The sequence below is a fragment of the Sinohyriopsis cumingii genome, chromosome 12 (genome assembly GCF_028554795.1).
Source record: "Sinohyriopsis cumingii isolate HCF-2022 chromosome 12, ASM2855479v2, whole genome shotgun sequence".
Taxonomy (NCBI): domain Eukaryota; kingdom Metazoa; phylum Mollusca; class Bivalvia; order Unionida; family Unionidae; genus Sinohyriopsis; species Sinohyriopsis cumingii.
Window position 1 is genome coordinate 41,427,642 of NC_142972.1, and position 19,903 is coordinate 41,447,544.

Here is a 19,903-nt window from a genome sequence, read left to right on the forward strand (position 1 = left end):
CTGTTACCTTACACAAACAGCATGTATCTCTTTCGCTGCTGTACATAATGTTATCTCCTGTATTTTTTCACGTACATTTTGATTAGGAATAGAGTTGAATAATATAGTTTAAAATTTCAAAGTAACAAAATAGACATAACATGTATCACCAATGCGTTTAGCACGGGGCCAAATCATAATTTTCCCCCACAAGTTACTCGTTTAATGAAGTTGTCTACTTAATAAGTGCATACGATGTCAGTCACTTAACACAGGCTGAATAGACCCATTGTATACTTACACTGTATACTTCGATTGAGCACATGAAATACGATACTTTTACCAAGCCTGTTTCTACGCGTGATATAATCTTTTTCATGGTGAAATATGTCACCTTCCATCGATCTACTTGATTGAAAGGTATATATCAGGTGCGAATTAAAACTATCATTGTCGGTCTTTATATTTATCTGCCTTTTATTTGTGTCCATATCCAAGTAATTTTAATCTCATTGATAAAATAAAACTAACGAATAGTACTAGGTAAAAGACCTTAAACTGGGATTAGCCCACCCAAAACCAGTAGGCAAAACTCGTTTTAAAACATACGGGCGTTGCCCAACAAAACCAGAAATTTTGTTTCACTCCAATGATTATTTTGTGTGGAAAGTCTTTTCGTATATGCCAAAAAATCTCATGGAACTTTTTCACTTTAGGAACATAATATTTTTTTATTCCTGTCGATTGCCAAATTATTTTTAAGTCCCCGGTCCCCCCTCCCTCTTTCCTGACACTCACACATCCCTTGTCAGAAACTATGCTTCTGGACCCTACTTAGTCCCTAGCAAGGTCACCCTTTTAAATAGAAAATATCTCAAATTATATGAACGTTTCACACATATTTCAAAATCATGAATCCGGAAAATTTTCGTTTGTTTACCTGTGAACCTGAAGCCACGTAGGACATTTGGTTGTGTGTGAGACTCATGAGACTAGTAGTCCAAGGACTATCGAATACCCGCTTAGGCCAACCAGGGTCGGCTAGCTCTGTGTGTCCTTGGCAAAGGCACATATTTCCTATATCACACTTAAGTATATAATAAACAACGTTATTTGTCTTGGCTTGCGACCGAGATAACGTTATTTGTCTCGGCTTGTCACAGTTAAACAACGTTATTTGTCTCGGCTTGTGACAGTTAAACAACGTTATTTGTCTTGGCTTGTGACCGAGATAACGTTATTTGTCTTGGCTTGTGACAGAGTTACACAATGCTACTTGACATTGCCTGTGACAGAGTTAAACAACGTTATTTGTCTCGGCTTGTGACAGTTAAACAACGTTATTTGACTTGGCTTGTGACAGAGTTACACAATGCTACTTGACATTGCCTGTGACAGAGTTAAACAACGTTATTTGTCTTGATTTGTGACAGTTAAACAACGTTATTTGTCTTGGCTTGTGAAAGAGTTAAACAACGCTATTTGCCTTGGTTTGTGACAGAGCTAAACAACGTTATTTGTCTTGGCTTGTGACAAAGTAACACAATGTTATTTGCCTTGGCTTGTGACAGAGTTAAACAACGTTATTTGTCTTGGCTTGAGACAGAGTTAAACAACATTATTTGCCTTGGTTTGTGACAGTTAAACAACGTTATTGGCCTTGGCTTGTGACACAGTTACACAATGATATTTGACTTTGCTTGTGACAGAGATAAGCAACGTTATTTGCTTTGGCTTGCGATAGAGTTACACAGTGCTAATTGACTTTGCTTGTGACAGAGTTAAACAACGTTGTTTGTCTTGGCTTGTGACAGAGTTAAACAACGCTATTTGCCTTGGTTTGTGACAGAGTTAACGGTTCTGCCTTGTCTTGTGACCAGTGGCGTACTAAGAGGAGTGCGAGGGGGGGGGGGCGGTCCGCCCAGAATGACAGCCAGAAAGGGGGGGGGGGGGCATCGGGAGGGTTGAAACACCAGTACGAGTTTTCAAACCAAATGAAAAGTTCGCCAAAGTAAACGTTATTTCGAATTTGCTTATGGCATTTTTTTGTCTTGACTTGTGACAGTTAAGCAATTTAATTATGATTATGATATTCGATTCACTTCGCTTGCGAAATGCAAAATAAAATAGTTTGCATTTGTGCTAACATTTTTTTAGCTGACCGTAAACAATACTCTGGTGCAAGATTAAGTTGAAATGGTTGGAGCCATTAATCTAGGTTTTTCATTTATTCAAGTATTTATTTATATTTTGACACAAAATTCCAGGATTGGGTAACAGGTGATGCATATTGTTGCAATAAAATTATTCAATGACGACTATCGCAGCAATTTATTTTTATATAAATGACATCTCTATAAAAATTGTTAATTTGACTTCCGGATTTTTAATATGTTATATATTTTCATTTTATCGTTATTTTTTCATATGTTGTAAAGCCCCACCACCAACTCCACTAATTATACTGGGTGTTTGCCCGGATTAACTAAATTTCTCCAGAAACTTGGAATTTACATTATTGTGCTTAGGATTTTTCTCAGAATAATTGGATTGTAGCTATATGTAGGACAGAAGAAACGATAAAAAAAAGCTTGATAATTGAAAAGTACACACCTGTAATGGTTGATTTCGGTCATAGGTAGAATACAAGAAACGATGAAAATTAGCTTGAGAATTAAAACAGTTTTCTTCCCAAAACAGTTTAGGAACTTCTCAAATGGACAATAGGTTGGAAACAAGCTCTTTTAACTGGCTAATCCCTTACCAATATATGAATAGAATTATTGTCAAAATTAAAACAGACTATATAGTTGGGGTCTGTTGAGAGAGAGAGAGACAGACAGACAGACAGAGACAGAGAGAGAGACAGAGAGAGACAGAGACACACACACACACACAGAACTAGTGAACTTTTTATGGTCGATACAAGGTGTGGCCAATATACTGCCCGCTGTCCGAGTCCAGCCCGTCTTAAATCAGATTGTTAGGTAATTTCATTAATATAGTAGAAATGTGCAGACTTACCAAAATTCATGGTGTGCCTTCGAAAATCATTGGCCACCAACAACACACTCTTCGTTATTACAAATGACCATAGAGTTATATTTGGGTTTTTTCGGTGGGGGGGGGGGTACCAAAAGTGAATTTCTTTATGGCGAGAGGTCCATTGTACTTAACGTAGTTTTGATAATAAGTTTGACACAAACATTATTTTCAATATTCGGCAAAATTATGACACATATTGTAGGAAAACGAAGACTATCACGCCATGTTTCAAAGCTTCATTCAGTAAGCAACGAAATTCGGCAATTCAAGTTCCTTTGTTTTGTTTGATACACTTACCTCTGTTTTATTGCTTTGGTTGAAAAAAACTATGTATGAATACTGCAATCAATAAGAGTCCATATGAAGTATGGTCAAAATTGTGAGCGACTACATCAAACAAATATATACAATGAATTTGTCATTTCCTTTATAAACCCAATGTACGTGTTTTCAAACAGATCTAGTCTTCATTTCACAAACATCGCACTTATTGAACTCCCTATGTTAAGTATATTTGATTTAATTATATCTGATTTAATATATATTTATTTCAATTTAATTGTTTGTCAGTTGTATTTTTTTCCCTTCATTACATGATATTGCAATGTAAATTTATTCACTAGAGATGATACTTTTTTAGAAAATAGTTTGACCTTGACTGTTAGTTTATAAACACCAAGTGTTGATCTAAATCCTGACCTTGTTTCAAAATTTGTAGCAACCATCGTAAACAAGTTCTATTTTATTTTAAAATGATTTGTTGTTTCCAAGGTAATGATCGGACTTTCTCTTCAAGATATAAACAATTTTTTATTTTTTATTTCTTAAACAAGTGATCTGTAACAAGTGCTTCTTCTATAAACTGCCGGAAGATGATCACGTGACCCTTGTTTACGTTTTAGAAAGCCCATATAACCCATGTTTTGGAGAATTAATCTCAGTAGAAGCTGGGCTGTTAAACTGTTAGTAGTATATTGTGCTGCTTGGAGTTATTTCAAATCACTTGGTTTGGAGTTATTTCAAATTACTTGGATTCAAAAGGATTAATTTTGGGGTTTTTTTTCTGGAAAATACGTGTGCTCATGTAATATTGTGAAACAAGAACAGATTTTTTAAAATAAAAATTTATTCAGCTATCAGAAACCGGAGTTATAAGTTTTATTTCTACAAGGAACTGTAGACTTCAACACTACAGATTGCAGCATACGTCATCGTCTTCCATCTTGGATTCTTCGTCGGGATTCGAACGTGAAATCGGTAGAATATTTTGTTATTAGGACTACTAAAATTTTGCTCTTGGAGTATTCTTGGATTATTTATGAATTTGATTCTATAAAACCGTAAGTTCATATTTTTCATTTGTACAGAATTTTTCCAGGGAAATAAATTATTGTATTTGTAAAAGCTTGTTGTTTTCACTCTTTCTTGTGTTACTGTTTATTCGAGCCTAAACAAGTGACATAAGACCTATAATGCCAACTTGTTATAGACCACTGACCATGCCCTGAAAGTCTTTAGCCTTTTTGAGGTGACCTATTCTGGGACTTTCATCCAAAATCACGTTCTCAAAAATTGTTGGATGTTTGCGTTCAGGCCCCTTTTAAGCCTATAGTCAATCAAAGAACAACAAGCATGGTGCATCACATTCGGAATGTCCGCTATCTGTTTTCTTCACTCTCGCTTCAGATGTGGTGTAATTTCTCAGCCTGAAAATAACGATTGTGAGCAATGTTCTTCTCGTTATGGCAATTTCACGAGAAAAATGTCGTCCACAGACACCCTTAGTGTCAATTAGTGGTCTTTTGTATACAGATAATGTGACCAGTCTTTCAACTGTACAATCGCAGAACCGTTACCACTGAATTAATACCTAGTCCTCTCCTATGCACACCCCCAACAAATTTTTTTATTATTCCATCCACATCAAGATTCATGGAACTGAGAGGGACAATGTTCTTTTTTCACCGACACTATGCTCTCTCCTACTCATTACCTGTTCTTGCTGTATTGCACTTCGCTTTGAAGTGGGCGGGCCAATCATCTTCAAGAGCACATTTAGTTCTATTCATAAATGAATGTCATTAATGAAGCCCAGTCCCTCGTTGTTGTTTTTTTACATAAATGTTCTTGCCATCAAGGTTGACAGCCATGGTGTGAATTTGTTTTCATCTGAATTATTATTCGCGTGTTGTAACATTTGCCGCTGAGGTGTTCTACTTCTTATGTTGGTTACTAAAACAAACTGTTAATGACCAGCGTTCGTAATTCAGCTAGAAAAAGAACTCATCAAAATGGAAGACTGTCTGAAGAAAATGGTACTCGCATGAGAACTCAAGTTGTTATTAAAGAAATTTTTACCGATGCTTTACAGTGTTTGATTGAGTACAGTAACTTCAGTTTACGTTTCATTAAGAATTTATAGCGAAACTGCTAGACTTTTGTAATGTGGGGAAAATTGAGCGTCAGTTCAATATATTTAATCTAATTTTGTCTCAACTAAACATTCGAAACAGTGAGGCAATGTAACTGGATTAAGTAAATATTTAAAAACGGGCAAAAAGCGCTTTCAGATGTCAAAGATTCTAAAATGTATGAGGAGTTTATAACAATAAGACGTTTCACTAGTAGCAATGATAAAAACGGTTTTTGAATCAAAGACCCTATTTTTCACAGGACAAATACAAACTTTCATGATTCCCCATCCCCCATCCCCCCATTCCTCCCTTTACCCCGAAAACTGTGTCGAGGCGACTACGAACTCGAAGTCAGTGCTTAGGATAATGAAATTTTATTGTGAAAATCCTCGTCGTCGTGAAAAATAGGGTCGTTGGTCCAGAAACACGCCTTTTACCTTAATGCTGCGATTTATGATAAAATGTAAGACTAAAATGTTAGATAAAATGTTAGACAAAATGTCAGACCAAAACTTTAAACTTCCTTTCCTATAGTCAATGTATCAACAGATACTGCTTCATCATGTTGATGCAAATACAATTTGATTTTTCCCTTTATTTTTCTGTTACACTCGAGCACGTCTTTCATCTTAATCTTGTGACGCAAGTACTTGCTATCAATGGAGTACACTTTTGATCGGTCGAGGTCTATAGCTAATTTTGTGTATTTTGCTTGGGTCATGGAAATTACTGAACTTTCCAGATAATATATTTTAGATAGTCCTGCAGTTTGAAATGTTGACTATCATTTGTTCGCACAAGAGAAATTTTTAGCTTGTCAAATCCTCCTTTGAATCAGACATCGGATACTTCACAGGTAAATGAACAGTAAGAGGTTTATTGTTAATAATTATATGCTTTGTTTTGCTGTTCTTGTTCTCGGTTATTGTTAGTGAGTCACGTGTTATACATATTTTTAGATCAAATCTCGAACTGTAATACAGTTCATACTTGTTTGTCAAGCGATACTTACAACACAATCAACTTGATATTTTTTCATGTATTGTTTTTCGTACTTGCTAATGCGCATCGGCCAAATAACCGTTATCATACTGTCATCACACAAAACTCTCTGATCAGGTCGTCCAGATCGTATTTGATCAAGCAGTTTATTGTATTAAAGTGTAAGTTGCGGTTTTACAAGCGCTTTTCTTTGTTTCAAAACGAGGTTCAAACATTTTACCTGCGACTGTTTGCGTAACAACGACGCCAGATGGTATCAACAAAAACGGAATTAATGCTGCTCCGCTTGAGACAGTACCTGGACTTTTCAGAATAAGATGTATATAACATATTATTCTTAAATTTTTACCGTAATATAGGTAAGCTGTTTTTACGTACCAAATTTTCTTATGATAATACTTAAAATGCTACAAAAGATCGTCTTTTTCTTTATTGTCAAGAGCGTCTATTACTTATCGCGTTATTATTTTAACATCATATAGTAAATGTTGTTTACACCAACAACCTCATCTAACAGTTCACGAAAATCATTATTTTTTGGATCAACATGAAAATCTCTATACTTGTAATATACCTCGGAAGATGTATCCTCATATATTTTATCTAGAAAAATGAAAGGGTATATATTTAAACATAGAGGCTTAAAACGTGCAGTTATTTCTCTAATCTCGTTTACCTCATCGGCATACTCACTTTCAGTTTCATCGATATAACCAATTACTTTACTAAGATCAGCTACACTAGAATTTTTAAGTACCAGATACTGACTAAGAATTGTATATGCTGTGCCAAATTGTGATAAACCATAAGATTTTGTTTATATTAACATCGTTGATTGACAGGTTTACATGCCTAGCGATCAGCTGTTTTATATTTTTGTATTTTGGTTCAGTTAATATTTTTTCAACCTCCTTATCGTATCTTTTTTAAACTAATCTTTCTACATCTATCGACCAATATACTAATTTCATGAAGTGGTATGTCTTGAACTATAGGATGAATATGTGTTAATTCATCCAATGTTTGATAAAACAAATCTTTTTCTGTGTCGGAGTACGCCTCTAGTTGAGATTCTATTTCTGATACTGCATTAAGTGTAAAATCAATCTGAAACACAGAATATTTATTTTTGTCATTTTTAATTAATCTACGAGCAAAACATCAGCAATCGCTAACAGGTTAGCATTATCCGTATTATCTGCTAATTCCAACAACGTCTTTTTATCAGGATAATCCATACCTAATTCATGAAATATACGACGTTAAGCAAATACATCTCTTAATTTGTGATTTCTTGTTAGTTTACCTTTCTTGTTTCAGCTAGTTTATCAAGCGATTTTGTTTTACGAAGACTAGATCTGTTAATTATTAGTAAATTTTCTTTGTTAACCAGACCGCTCCGGCGGCCTAGTGGTTAGAGCGTCCGCCTTGGATGCGCGAGGTCGTGGTTCGATCCCCGGCCGAGTCATACCAAAGACTTACAAAAATGGTACTAGCAGCTGCCTCGCTTGGCGCTCAGCATTAAGAGGTTAGTGTTAGGACTGGTCGGCCTGGTGTCAGGATAATGTGACTGGGTGGGACATCATGCTACATGTCTGCGGCATGATGCCCCAGTGCTAGTCATCACTATAAACTGCCACATTGCAGACATCGTAGCGATATGACTGAGAAATTGTTAAAGCTACGTTAAAAATCAAAATCACACACATCACACATCTTTGTTAACCTTAAGCAACGTATTTGACGCAACTTTTCGACCCTTAATCGTTGTTCCCCACAATAGCTGTGAGGACAGTATTTACTAATTATATAAAAGTCTCTGATTGCGTCTTTTAGCTGAGGGCCTTTCATCCATGCAATTTTAACAAAGTCATCATTGTTCTCGATTAAACAGGGTGAATCTAATGTTTCTGTTTTTTTATCCGAGCAGTTATATTTATCGCTCTTGCTTCTTCAGCCATTTCTGGGTCAAGCTTATCAACATCAGCTAGTTTGATATCCGTTTTAGGATTAATTACAAAATTATAAAACTCTTTCACAAATCTGATCGATGGTGGATTTGTTGACATTTTCATTTATAAGATTACACTAAATCGTCAAATCTGAAACTAACGATTACATTAAATCTTCAAACCTGAAACTTAAAGATTTACATTAGGTCGTCAACTGTATAAATTCGAAAATAGTCCAACCCAGATAAGAAGTCTCTTCATTTACAACAAAAAGTATAAAATACTAATACTCGTTTGTAGTTACTGCAGGATCAAGTGTATATTGTTGACATGACGATACGTAAACGCCTGTTGAAGCATACAGTGTAGTCCAAGTTATATCGTCCGTTGATCCCTCTAATCTCCAAGTTGTATCGTCCGTTGATCCCTCTAATCTCCAAGTTGTATCGTCCGTTGATCCTTCTCATCTCCATTTGTAAATCCGTCCGTCATTAACATTTAGCCGACCTCGTAATTGAAATTTCCATATTGATACTGTTTCTGGACATTGTATTTTGATCCAAAAGTTAGATGTTTCTTTGTTTGTGGTCCAGTCTAACCCTTCAGATATCGCGCTGTTAAACGCAAATGCATAATTAGGATTATTTCCTGGATATTGTGTTGACGCAGATGCATTAAAACCCCAACGATTATCTGTGGCGTCTACGAGATGTGGAATATGACCACGCTGTTTTTAGCCCGTGTCACACCACCACCACTTGCTGCAACATTATCAACGTACTGTTGTTGATTTTTTACAAGATCAGATGCAGCAACACGTACATACGTAAAAGTTATCTTATTGGCGACCATGTCGATCGCACCTGTCATTGTACCTCCTGCTTTTTTCAGATAAGGAACATCTGCAACAGGCAATCCTCAATATCTTTGGATAAACAACATTAGCGGAATGTTGGGTAAACATCACAGCAACAGAAAACTAAAACCGTTCTTCGGCTATAGGTGTTTCCATGTTTGTAGCACTAAAGAAATTTTAGACAAACATAAATAGTGCTGTAAAAATGTGCGACGGATTAGTATGCCAAGCGAAGATAAAAAGATATTACAGTTTGTAAATTTTAACCATAAAATGAGAATACTTGTCGTGATTTATGCAGATTTTGATTGTATTTTACGACAAGTACCAGGAGCTGAAAATAACACTAATATGTCATCAACAAGAAAAATACAAGAACATGTTCTTTGTGGAGCAGCATATAAAGTTGATGTTGATAACAGTTTATTAAAACCTATCAAAATTTATCGAGGCAAAGATCCTGCTGTTTGGTTTTAAGGAACATAATTGATGAAGTAGATCGTATCACGCATCTGTTGGATAAAAATGCTAGAACGATACCGCTAACAACAGAGCAAGAGTTAGAATTTGAATCGGCAAAAAAACATGTCAAATGTTCAAAGGACAGCTTGGACAGGACAGAGTTCGAGATCATTGCCATATAACAGCAAAATGTGGTGGAGCAGCACATGGCAAATGCAATTTGCACTACAAAGCACCAAAATTTGTACCTGTTGTTTTCCAAACTACAAAGCACCAGAATTTGTACCTATTGTTCTCCAAACTACAAAGCACCAGAATTTGTACCTGTTATTCTCCACACTACAATGCACCAGAATTTGTACCTGTTGTTCTCCACACTACAATGCACCAGAATTTGTACCTGTTGTTCTCCACACTACAGAGCACCAGAATTTGTTCCTGTTGTTCTCCACACTACAAAGCACCAGAATTTGTACCTGTTGTTCTCCAAACTACAAAGCACCAGAATTTGTACCTGTTGTTCTCCAAACTACAAAGCACCAGAATTTGTACCTGTTGTTCTCCAAACTACAAAGCACCAGAATTTGTACCTGTTGTTCTCCACACTACAAAGCACCAGAATTTGTTCCTGTTGTTCTCCACACTACAATGCACCAGAATTTGTACCTGTTGTTTTCCATAATTTCCGAGGAGACGATGCTCATATTATTGTATAAACATTTGGTAACAAAGAAATTCGAAAACATCTAAAGCTCAACGGCAGTATCAAATGTATTCCGAATAATACGGGAAAATATATGTCTTATTATTGGGCGATTAAGATTGATCGACGGCTTGCAGTTTATGGCAGCATCGCTAGATGAACTTGTAAAAGGTTGTAGTAAGTTTGACAATCTGACAGATCATTTCTGATAAAAGTCAAATTTGCTAACAAGAAAAGGAATCTTTCCATACGAATATCTTGACGATTGGAGTAGGTTTGCTTAACAAAGATAAATTTTACTCTGCGCTAAATCTAGAAAATATTACAGAATAGTATGATTATGCTAAAACAATGTGGAGCGAATTTGGTTGCAAGACTTTTGGTGATTATCACGATTTATATTTGGTTGTAAGACCTTTGGTAATTATCTCAATTTGTATTTGGTTGTAAGACCTTCGGTGATTATCATGATTTATATTTGGTGCCTGACGTGCTATTGCTAGCTGATGTGTTTGAAAACTTTAGAAATGTCAGCTTATCAACTATGGACTTGATCCTGCTTGGAACTATTCTGCTCCAGGTCTGTCTTGGGATGATCTGCTAAAGTACAGCAAAATATAACTATAATTATTAACAGAGCCTGACATGTTCTGTTTTAGTGTGAAAGGAATTCAATGTAGAATTAGCGTTTAAAATATACTACGGCTAACAACAAATACTTGAAAAATTAAAACAAAGATCTTTCATCGTCATAATCATCTGTCTAGATCCAAACAGTCGCGATGACTGTGACATGTCTGAACCGATACCGTATGGTGGTTTCAAGTGGATAAGTGCTGAGCAATTTCTAAGCGAAACAGATGAAGTTATACCAGCGGAATGCTTACATTCTGATGTTAGTTATTTTGTGGAAGTTGACCTGGACTATCCCATGGAATCACATGATCTGCAACACGATTACCCGTTTTGTCCAGAGTCGATGATGATAGATTATAGTTTGTTATCAAAAGAGCAGCAGAATATACAGCAATATGGAGGAGTTGTTAATAAACTGGTTCCACATTTACTTGAAAAGCAGAGATATGTGATTCTTTTTAAAAATTAGATCGCGGATTAGTCTTGCGAAAAGCTTTTTGGGTTTTAAAGTTTAATCAATCTCCTTGGATGAAAGATTACATAGACTCAAACACCGAAGGAAGAGCAGCAGCAACAAGTAATTTTGACAAGGACTTCTTCAAGCTGATGAATAACAACGTGTTTGGAAAAACTATGGAAAATGTACTAAAAAGTGTCAGTATTGAGATAGTCAGTAACGTAGAACGCTGCAATAATTAGTTGCATCAGACGATTTCGTAGATATTAAAGTGTTTTTAATGAAAACTTAGCTGGCCACAAGAGAAAGACAAATCTAAAGTTTAATAAAACATGTTTATGTCGGTGCTGCAGTACTAGCGTTATCAAAGTGGTTGATGTAGATGGTTCCATTACGACTTCGTCAAAGTCAAATGGACCAATGTAAAACTTATTTACCGATACAGATTCGTTGATTTACGAAATAGAAGCTGATGACATTTAACAAAATATTTACGACAACAAGGAGCTGTTTTAGTTATAGGATTATCCTAAGACAAGTGGATTTAAATGTGGTCACAACAAGAAAATAATAGAAAAGTTTAAAGACGAAACAAACATTGTTCCGATAACAGAGTTAGCTGGTCTTAATGTCTTGTCTTAAACTTGCTGATGAAAAAGTTTAAAAAGCGTGCTAAGGGAATCAAGAAAAATGTAAATAAAGTACTCGGATTTGGTGATTACAAAGCAGCATAAGGTGGTGCTGCCATCCACGTTAAAATGATGACGATTAGATCAAATAGTCATATAATTGAAACGGATGTAATTATAAAATCAGGACTTTGTAATTTTGATGACAAAATATACTGCTCAAATGGAATCAATACATTAGCACTTGGACATTACAGAGCTACAAAATATGAAGAATACGATTTTGGAGGGCTAAACGTTTAGATTAGCTTCTACCGGGTAAATAAAAATAAGTGTTTAATATTTTAGGATAATCTTATTGATTTCGCAGTAGTAATGATAAAGGCGTGTTTCTGGACCAAAGACCCTATTTTAAACGACGACGATGATTTTCACAATAAAGTTCCATATTATTCCAAGTAGAGACTTAGATATCGTAGTCACCTTGACACATTATTCAGGGTAAAGGACTGGGGGAGGGAGGTTCTGGGGGATAGGAATCGTGAAAGTTTGTATTTGTCCTGTGTAAAATAGGGTCTTTGGTTCAGAAACTGTCTTGATTATTATTACTTCACTCCACATACGTTTTGGATCAAAGTTCAAATGTCTTTGCCAATTTCTAGTGGTCGTTTTTGTCCGCAAGAAAGATTCCCAAAATGGCGTGGCAGGCTTTAAAAACGGTGACAGGCGGACGAAAGTTAGGTCAGACCAAGTCATCTGAACCGTCAAGTCAAAATGATGGTTCTTCAGGCCTCCCACATATACTGGCACCACCAGAGGAAGCTGGAGAAGGAACAAAGAAATTTTTCAATGCATCAAAAAAACTTGGGAAAGCACAAACGGGCCTTTCCTCGTGGACGTAAGTATTTTAATGTATGTGTTTGGCCTGAAAAGAGGGAGGGCATTAGCTCCATTGGTAGAGCGCTCTCTGCACCGATATGTCTGGGAAATGCAATTAGTTCTTATATCGTCGGTATGATAAAGCCAACACTGTGTTGCAAGTGCCAATAAAAAAAGCAAAACTTTATTGACTTAGAAGTCCAACTCATATACATGTAACAAGAGTAAATGAAAAATTAATATAGATTCTCTCTCTCTCTCTTAAAGCGTAGAGTTTTAGGGTGAACATGTTATATTACACATACCTCGTGATGAAAGTTGTATCGCTCTCAGACTCATGAAAAAAATGCAAAGTTTATCTTTATTCGTAATGTTTCTTTCCAAAGTGCAAAACTTTAACGATTTTCTGCCTCTGTGTGTGAAGAAAATAACAAGAAAATCATCTGATGAAATTTAATGAACGTTGCAACGATTATTGAGAGTGTCACTAAAAGGAAAGGTATGTTGAATCAGCTTGATCAAAAATTTCTGGACTAGCGATGCCCTAACGGACCAAATGTAGCAACTGAGCACGATGTGCAGTACCTGCAACTGAGTTCCGATTGTTATAATTCTCGATATATATAGATCAAACGTGAATAGCCCTGGGCTTTGGCGTGTATGGATCACTGGGGAGGGGCTTTTGCGTACATGTATATACCAAGAGTGAATAGCCGTGGGTTTTTGTGTACAGGTATAGATCAAACGTGAATAGCCCTGGGCTTTGGCGTGCGAGTATGGATCACTGGGGAGGAGCTTTTGCGTACATGTATATATCAAGAGTGAATAGCATTAGGTTTTTGTGTACAGGTATACATCAAACGTGAATAGCCGTGTTTATTTGCGTACTGACGTAGATCAAACGGGAATAACCGTGTTCTTTTGCGAACCGATGTAGATCAAACGTGGATAGCCGTGTTCTTTTGCGTACCGATGTAGTTTAAACTTGAATAGCCGTATTATTTTGCGTACCGAAGTAGATCAAACGTGAATAGCAGTATTCTTTTGCGTACCGAAGTAGATCAAACGTGAATAGCAGTGTTCTTTTGCGTACCGATGTAGATCAAACGTGAATAGCCGTGGGTTTTGGCATAAGGTTATAGATCTAGCATGAATAGCCGTTGGCTTTGGCGTACGAATATAGATCATACGTGAATAACCTTGGGCTTTTGAGTACAAATATAGATCAAACGTGAATAACCGTGGGCTATGGCGTTTGGTTCTGTGGTGTTCCAACCTTTTCGTCAAATGACAGTACATTTGTTGCTTTTAGTCAATTATCGATCTTTTCAAAAAGAACAAAAATTATTGTAGATTAAAACTTCTAGACGTTGTGTATTTTTAGCGGGGGTCGGGGTGGCTCTACAGATATTACGAACTTTCTGAGAGATTGTTGGGTGTAGGGTGAAGATGTTTACATTTGAAACATGCACAATGGAGAGAATGTTGGTATACGTTTTTGTTACATTCATGTTCTGTGGCTGACATTTCTTTGGAGCAAGCAGTTTTTGAAAAGGAGAACATTTTAAGTAAGAACAAACTTTATATTCTATAACCCATGTTACTTACATCAAAAATACACCAAAATAAATGAAATTAAAAGTTCTTTGAACAATGCCTAAGATATAGAGGTTCTTTTTAGATATCCAGTGAGGAAGACAGGAGAAATTATCTTTCTTTAAAAACGATGTGCAAAATACGAAAAAAACTGTAGACCGCCAACAGTGCCATTGGGTTATATTAGTCAGTAGTCATGAAAGAAAAAAAGTTGTATCTCAAGTATTTTCTCTTATGCACACATTTTTTGTCATAATTCATATTACAGTATAACAGAAATAAAATATATATTAGATGATTTAGCTACGCACGGAGAAATTATGTTGGTAAAATGGTTAACAAAGTCTGCAGAACTACGACCAACAGATCAATAAAGACAAGTTAGAGCAGCTAACATCACTACGTCATCTAAAGGTCTTAATTGCAGGTTCCTTTGGTTGAATGGGAAAGTCGCAGATTCCGAAATTACGATATATCAGTGTAGTTTTCGATCGCTTCAACTTTTTGACGATCAAATGGCGCTATGAACAAACGACGCAATGATCAAAAGATTATGGCAATCAATAGTAGTGGTGATCAACAGGTTATGATCAGTTATCGGATGATCAAACATCCCTGTTTCTTATATAATTCATGTGTTCTTTATACGTTAATGACCAGAGTTCTTCGATCCACAATGCCCGTCCTAATCAATAAACTGTACGATAAACATTGCTCTCATAGGTAAGTATAAATAGCTCAACATCAGATAAAATATATCCCAAAATCACAAAATATATTGAATTCATTATATATTACAAATATTTGCTTCTTCTACTATATAATTAATTTTACCAAGATAATGCAAAATTTCTCCTCATGAATCACTGTCAATGACAGACAATTATATATTACGAAATAAGCATATATAAATTTATTTTGCAAACAGCATAATACATCGATAGCATTTCTCTATCATTGTGGATTAAACATTCAGATCTTTATTAACGGTAAACATGTTCATCTGAATATGAGTGCAGGACTAAAATTTTTAATAGGAAATTCTTAAACTTATTGTTGACTTTGAATGTTTTATTGATGATACTGACATACATCCTGGCTTTATGATTGCGTTTTAATTTTTATATAATGTTGTTTATTTGAAAAATTATTTATTATTGTCTTAACCTATGAAGCAGAATCATTCTTATTGCTGAATTTTGTCTTTTTAAATTTAGTTCGATTTATTTATTTATTCAGATTAGTATTCACTAGAATTATAAAGTACTCAATAATATTCTTGGACTAAAACTTTAATTTGGAATTATAATGAATTCTGACAAGGACATTTGGGATTAGAGTATTGGGATTAGAGTATTAGAGTATTGGGATACATCAAAAGACTATTAGCACAAAGCCACGCTCTATGTCATTAGCACGTTCGAGAGGCGTTTCCAGGTACGGTTAGACAATGACAATGGCAAATGGTTTGTTTCACTCATGTTGCAGTACGCAGAAAATAACGTAAAATATTAGTTATTCTCATCGTGTACATCATCCATGGATGATATAATGGTTTTTACCAGAACTGAAATTTTTCACAGATTGACAGCAATATCACAATTAATAGTCCAGTGGAATAACATCAAGTACAGAATTAATTGCATGGACGTTGATATGATTGGAAATACGGGATATAAATTACAATAAATGGAAAACAAATTAATCTGTAGTAAAAAAAATTACTTTGCAAAAACGCCACATTTCTCAGAAGTCAGCGATTTTTTTTAAAGCTTGGTACATATGATGTGGTACAGAAGTGTTTGAGTAAGAGTTGCTTTATTTATTCTCTGAAATAGCTGTGTTCAAGGAGCCGATGAAATTCATCATCCCCGCAGTTTTGTGCGAGGTTTGCACAATCTTTAATTTTCTTCGCAAATGTTCTCCCTTCTTCCCATCTCTATCACATATTCGAAATTATATATATTATATTTGCCCTATATATTTGTGATATTCTTTTGATAAATAATGTTTTAATTTTAATTCCGTTTTAAAAATTATATATGTCTCAGCCTTTGTCTAGTCAGCAATCGACGATTCACATGTCTGTATAAACTGATCTAGCATTCGACGATTCACATGTCTACATAAACTGATCTAGCAATCGATGATTCACATGTCTGTATAAACTGATCATGACGCTTTTCATTAGCAATCGATGATTCAAATGTCTGTATAAACTGAACATGACGCTTTTCATCAAAAGATTGTATCTAACCAGGATGTTTTGGGAATATTTTGATTATCCCAAATAAACCGAACCCCGATTTAGCATAGGGTGCTACGTATGCTCTATATCCATTTATTTCTGCCCAGACCATTATTATAATCCTGCCCAAATATTATTATAATCCAGCCGAGACCATTATTATAATCCTGCCCAAATATTATTATAATCCTGCCGAGACCATTATTATAATCCTGCCCAGACCATTATTATAACCCTGCAAAGACTATTATTATAGCGCTGTCGAGGCCATTATTACAATCCTGCCCACACCGTCATTATAATCCTGCCCAGAACATTATTATATCCTGCCCACACCGTTATAATAACCCTTTCGAGACCATTGTTATAATTCTACCCACACCATTATTATAACCCTGCCCAGAACATTATTATAATCCTGTCGAGACCATTATTATAATCCTGCCTAGACCATTATTATAACCCTGCACAGACTATTATTATAGCTCCATCGAGACCATTATTATAATCCTGCTCACACCGTCATTATAATCCTGTCCAGAACATTATTATAATCCTGCCCACACCGTTATTATAACCCTTTCGAGACCATTATTATAATTCTACCCACACCATTATTATAACCCTGCCGAGACAATTATTATAATTCTGCCCACACCATTATTATAACCCTGCCGAGACCATTATTATAATTCTACCCACACCATTATTATAACCCTGCCGAGACAATTATTATAATTCTGCCCACACCATTATTATAACCCTGCCGAGACCATTATTATAATTCTACCCACACCATTATTATAACCCTGCCGAGACAATTATTATAATTCTGCCCACACCATTATTATAACCCTTTCGAGACCATTATTATAATTCTACCCACACCATTATTATAACCCTGCCGAGACCATTATTATAATTCTACCCACACCATTATTATAACCCTGCCGAGACAATTATTATAATTCTGCCCACACCATTATTATAACCCTGCCCAGACCATTATAATTCTGCAATATACAATATAAGATAGTTTCGTTTGTTTTACCTTAATGAGACATCCAGTAGCCAACCATTCTCATTTGTATTGTTAAATTTTAGGTTTTTCGAACAAGCTCACCGCGAAGCATATACGCGGGGCGAACCTGTATCTTTAAGCACATGTTTTAGAAACTTTGTCTAAATTTTCAAAATCCCAGCTGCGTATGTAAGAATTCAAACTATTGGCATAACAAAAGCTTAAGCTGAGAGGAAACAGGCAAATTAAGATTTAAAAAAAAGTATTTTTTTTCTTAAGGAGGTACATAGTTTTCCAGGCTTGACTTATCAGAGTCTTAATTACCAAAAAATATCTACCATTCGTAGTTAGGATCAATCATAAATATTTATAATTTCTTTCAATTTCAAGTTCTGAATCTCCAAAGTTGAACTTCACATATTGTCTATTTCTAAATTTTGCAAAAATCATGTGCTTGTGTTAATGATAAAGTTATATTCTTTGGCAATACCTAAAGAGTGCGCCCAGATTATATGGCAATACCTAAAGAGTACGCCCAGATTATATGGCAATACCTAAAGAGTGAGCCCAGATTATATGGCAATACCTAAAGAGTGCGCCCAGATTATTTGGCAGTTCTCTTGGACTATCTAAAAATACAAGCGCATCTTCTGTGTAGAGTAAAACAAATAGGTATATATCTCCATCCAGTAAATCAACTTAATGTCATTGCAGTTAGAGCTCAATAAGTGATTCCCGGTCATATAGATACACGGCAAATGATACATGATCATTTTTTCCCCTGTCTAACTCCTTGATATCAAGTAAATAGCTCTCATTTTTTTCCATTGTAAAAGATTAAAAGCAGTAAAGACCTCACCAAGACAATTCAGTAGGTCTGGTTTATCTCCCTTATTTTTTTTATATATATTGCTTTAATCAACCCTGTTGACTGAATGTCAGCCCCAACACAATTCGAACTTCCTTACACTTTAGAGTTTAAAATCTTTAAGTGGTGAGAGAGGCCTTGTAATATGAAGAACAATGCATTTCTGTGAATAAAGCTCATTCCCCATTGCTTTTCCCACTCAGTCTGTTCAGGGCCGACAAGCGGGGGTGGGGGTGGGGGGTGTAACCGGGAATATATTTCTGGGGCCTGGACCCGGGCCGAGCAACACTTTTCAATTTTATAAAACAAACATTGTGTTTGAACAAGAACTTGGAGAGGCCCGGGTGTTTCTTACCCCAGGGCCCGTGATCGCTCTCTACAGCCCTGGGTCTGTTAAACCGAGATCTAAAAGGGGCACCGATATGACGCTATATTCTGCTGACCCACTGGTTCATCAACCATATTATAGCAATCATGTTTGACATCCAGAACACGCCGTTTCCAACGATAATTCTCTACTGCAAGAATTCCAACGCTTTAGTTCAAAACATTCTACTTAAGTTATTTAAGTTACAAGGTTTTAATTACATGTTAAAACATGCACCTACACCAAACCCCAAATACTATTGTTTGAAAAATCAGGCATTGTTTGTAAATGTCGCTACGATGTCTGCAGTTCGGCCATTTATAATGATGTCTAGCAATAGGGCATCATGCCGCAGACATGTAGCATCATGTCCAACCTAGTCACGTTATTCTGACACCAAGCCAACCATTCCTGACACTAACCTCGTAATGCTGAGCGCCTAGCGAGGCAGCTGCTAGTACCATTTTTATTAGTTTTTGGTATGACTCGGCCGGGGTTCGTGCTCGCAACCTCCTGCATCCAAAGGGGACACTCTAACCACTTAAGCCACCGGAGCGGTCTTTATTTTAGTGAGATCTATTGCATACAATGATCTTAGATTTTATTTGATTAAAGAAGCATTTAATACAGGCATATACACACATATATCTTAAACATTGTCAGCGAAATTAAAAGACAAGTGATTTCGAAATTCTTATGGTCATTATCACACTTTATATTACTGTTGTAATTATAGGCTCCGTCTCTAATTGCTCCAACAAGCGCATTCTCCTGTTTCTATCCTTTGAT

General features: G+C 35.8%; 1 protein-coding gene across 3 annotated transcripts in view; it reads left to right on the forward strand.

The window, feature by feature from the left end:
- Window positions 1-19,903, forward strand: part of LOC149786326 (androglobin-like) — a 303,462-nt gene that overhangs the window by 22,785 nt on the left and 260,774 nt on the right. Inside the window, exons 1-2 of one of the 3 annotated variants that reach the window (XM_089976732.1) lie at window positions 6,679-6,799; window positions 12,798-13,033. The exons of 1 other annotated variant lie outside the window; for it this stretch is intronic. In XM_089976732.1, coding sequence (XP_089832858.1) covers window positions 12,831-13,033 — 203 coding nt within the window. In that variant the 5' untranslated portion in view covers window positions 6,679-6,799; window positions 12,798-12,830. Of the gene's footprint in view, window positions 1-6,678; window positions 6,800-12,682; window positions 13,034-19,903 lie in introns of those variants that run through there. One more of the 3 variants, XM_089976733.1, reaches the window with a different exon arrangement.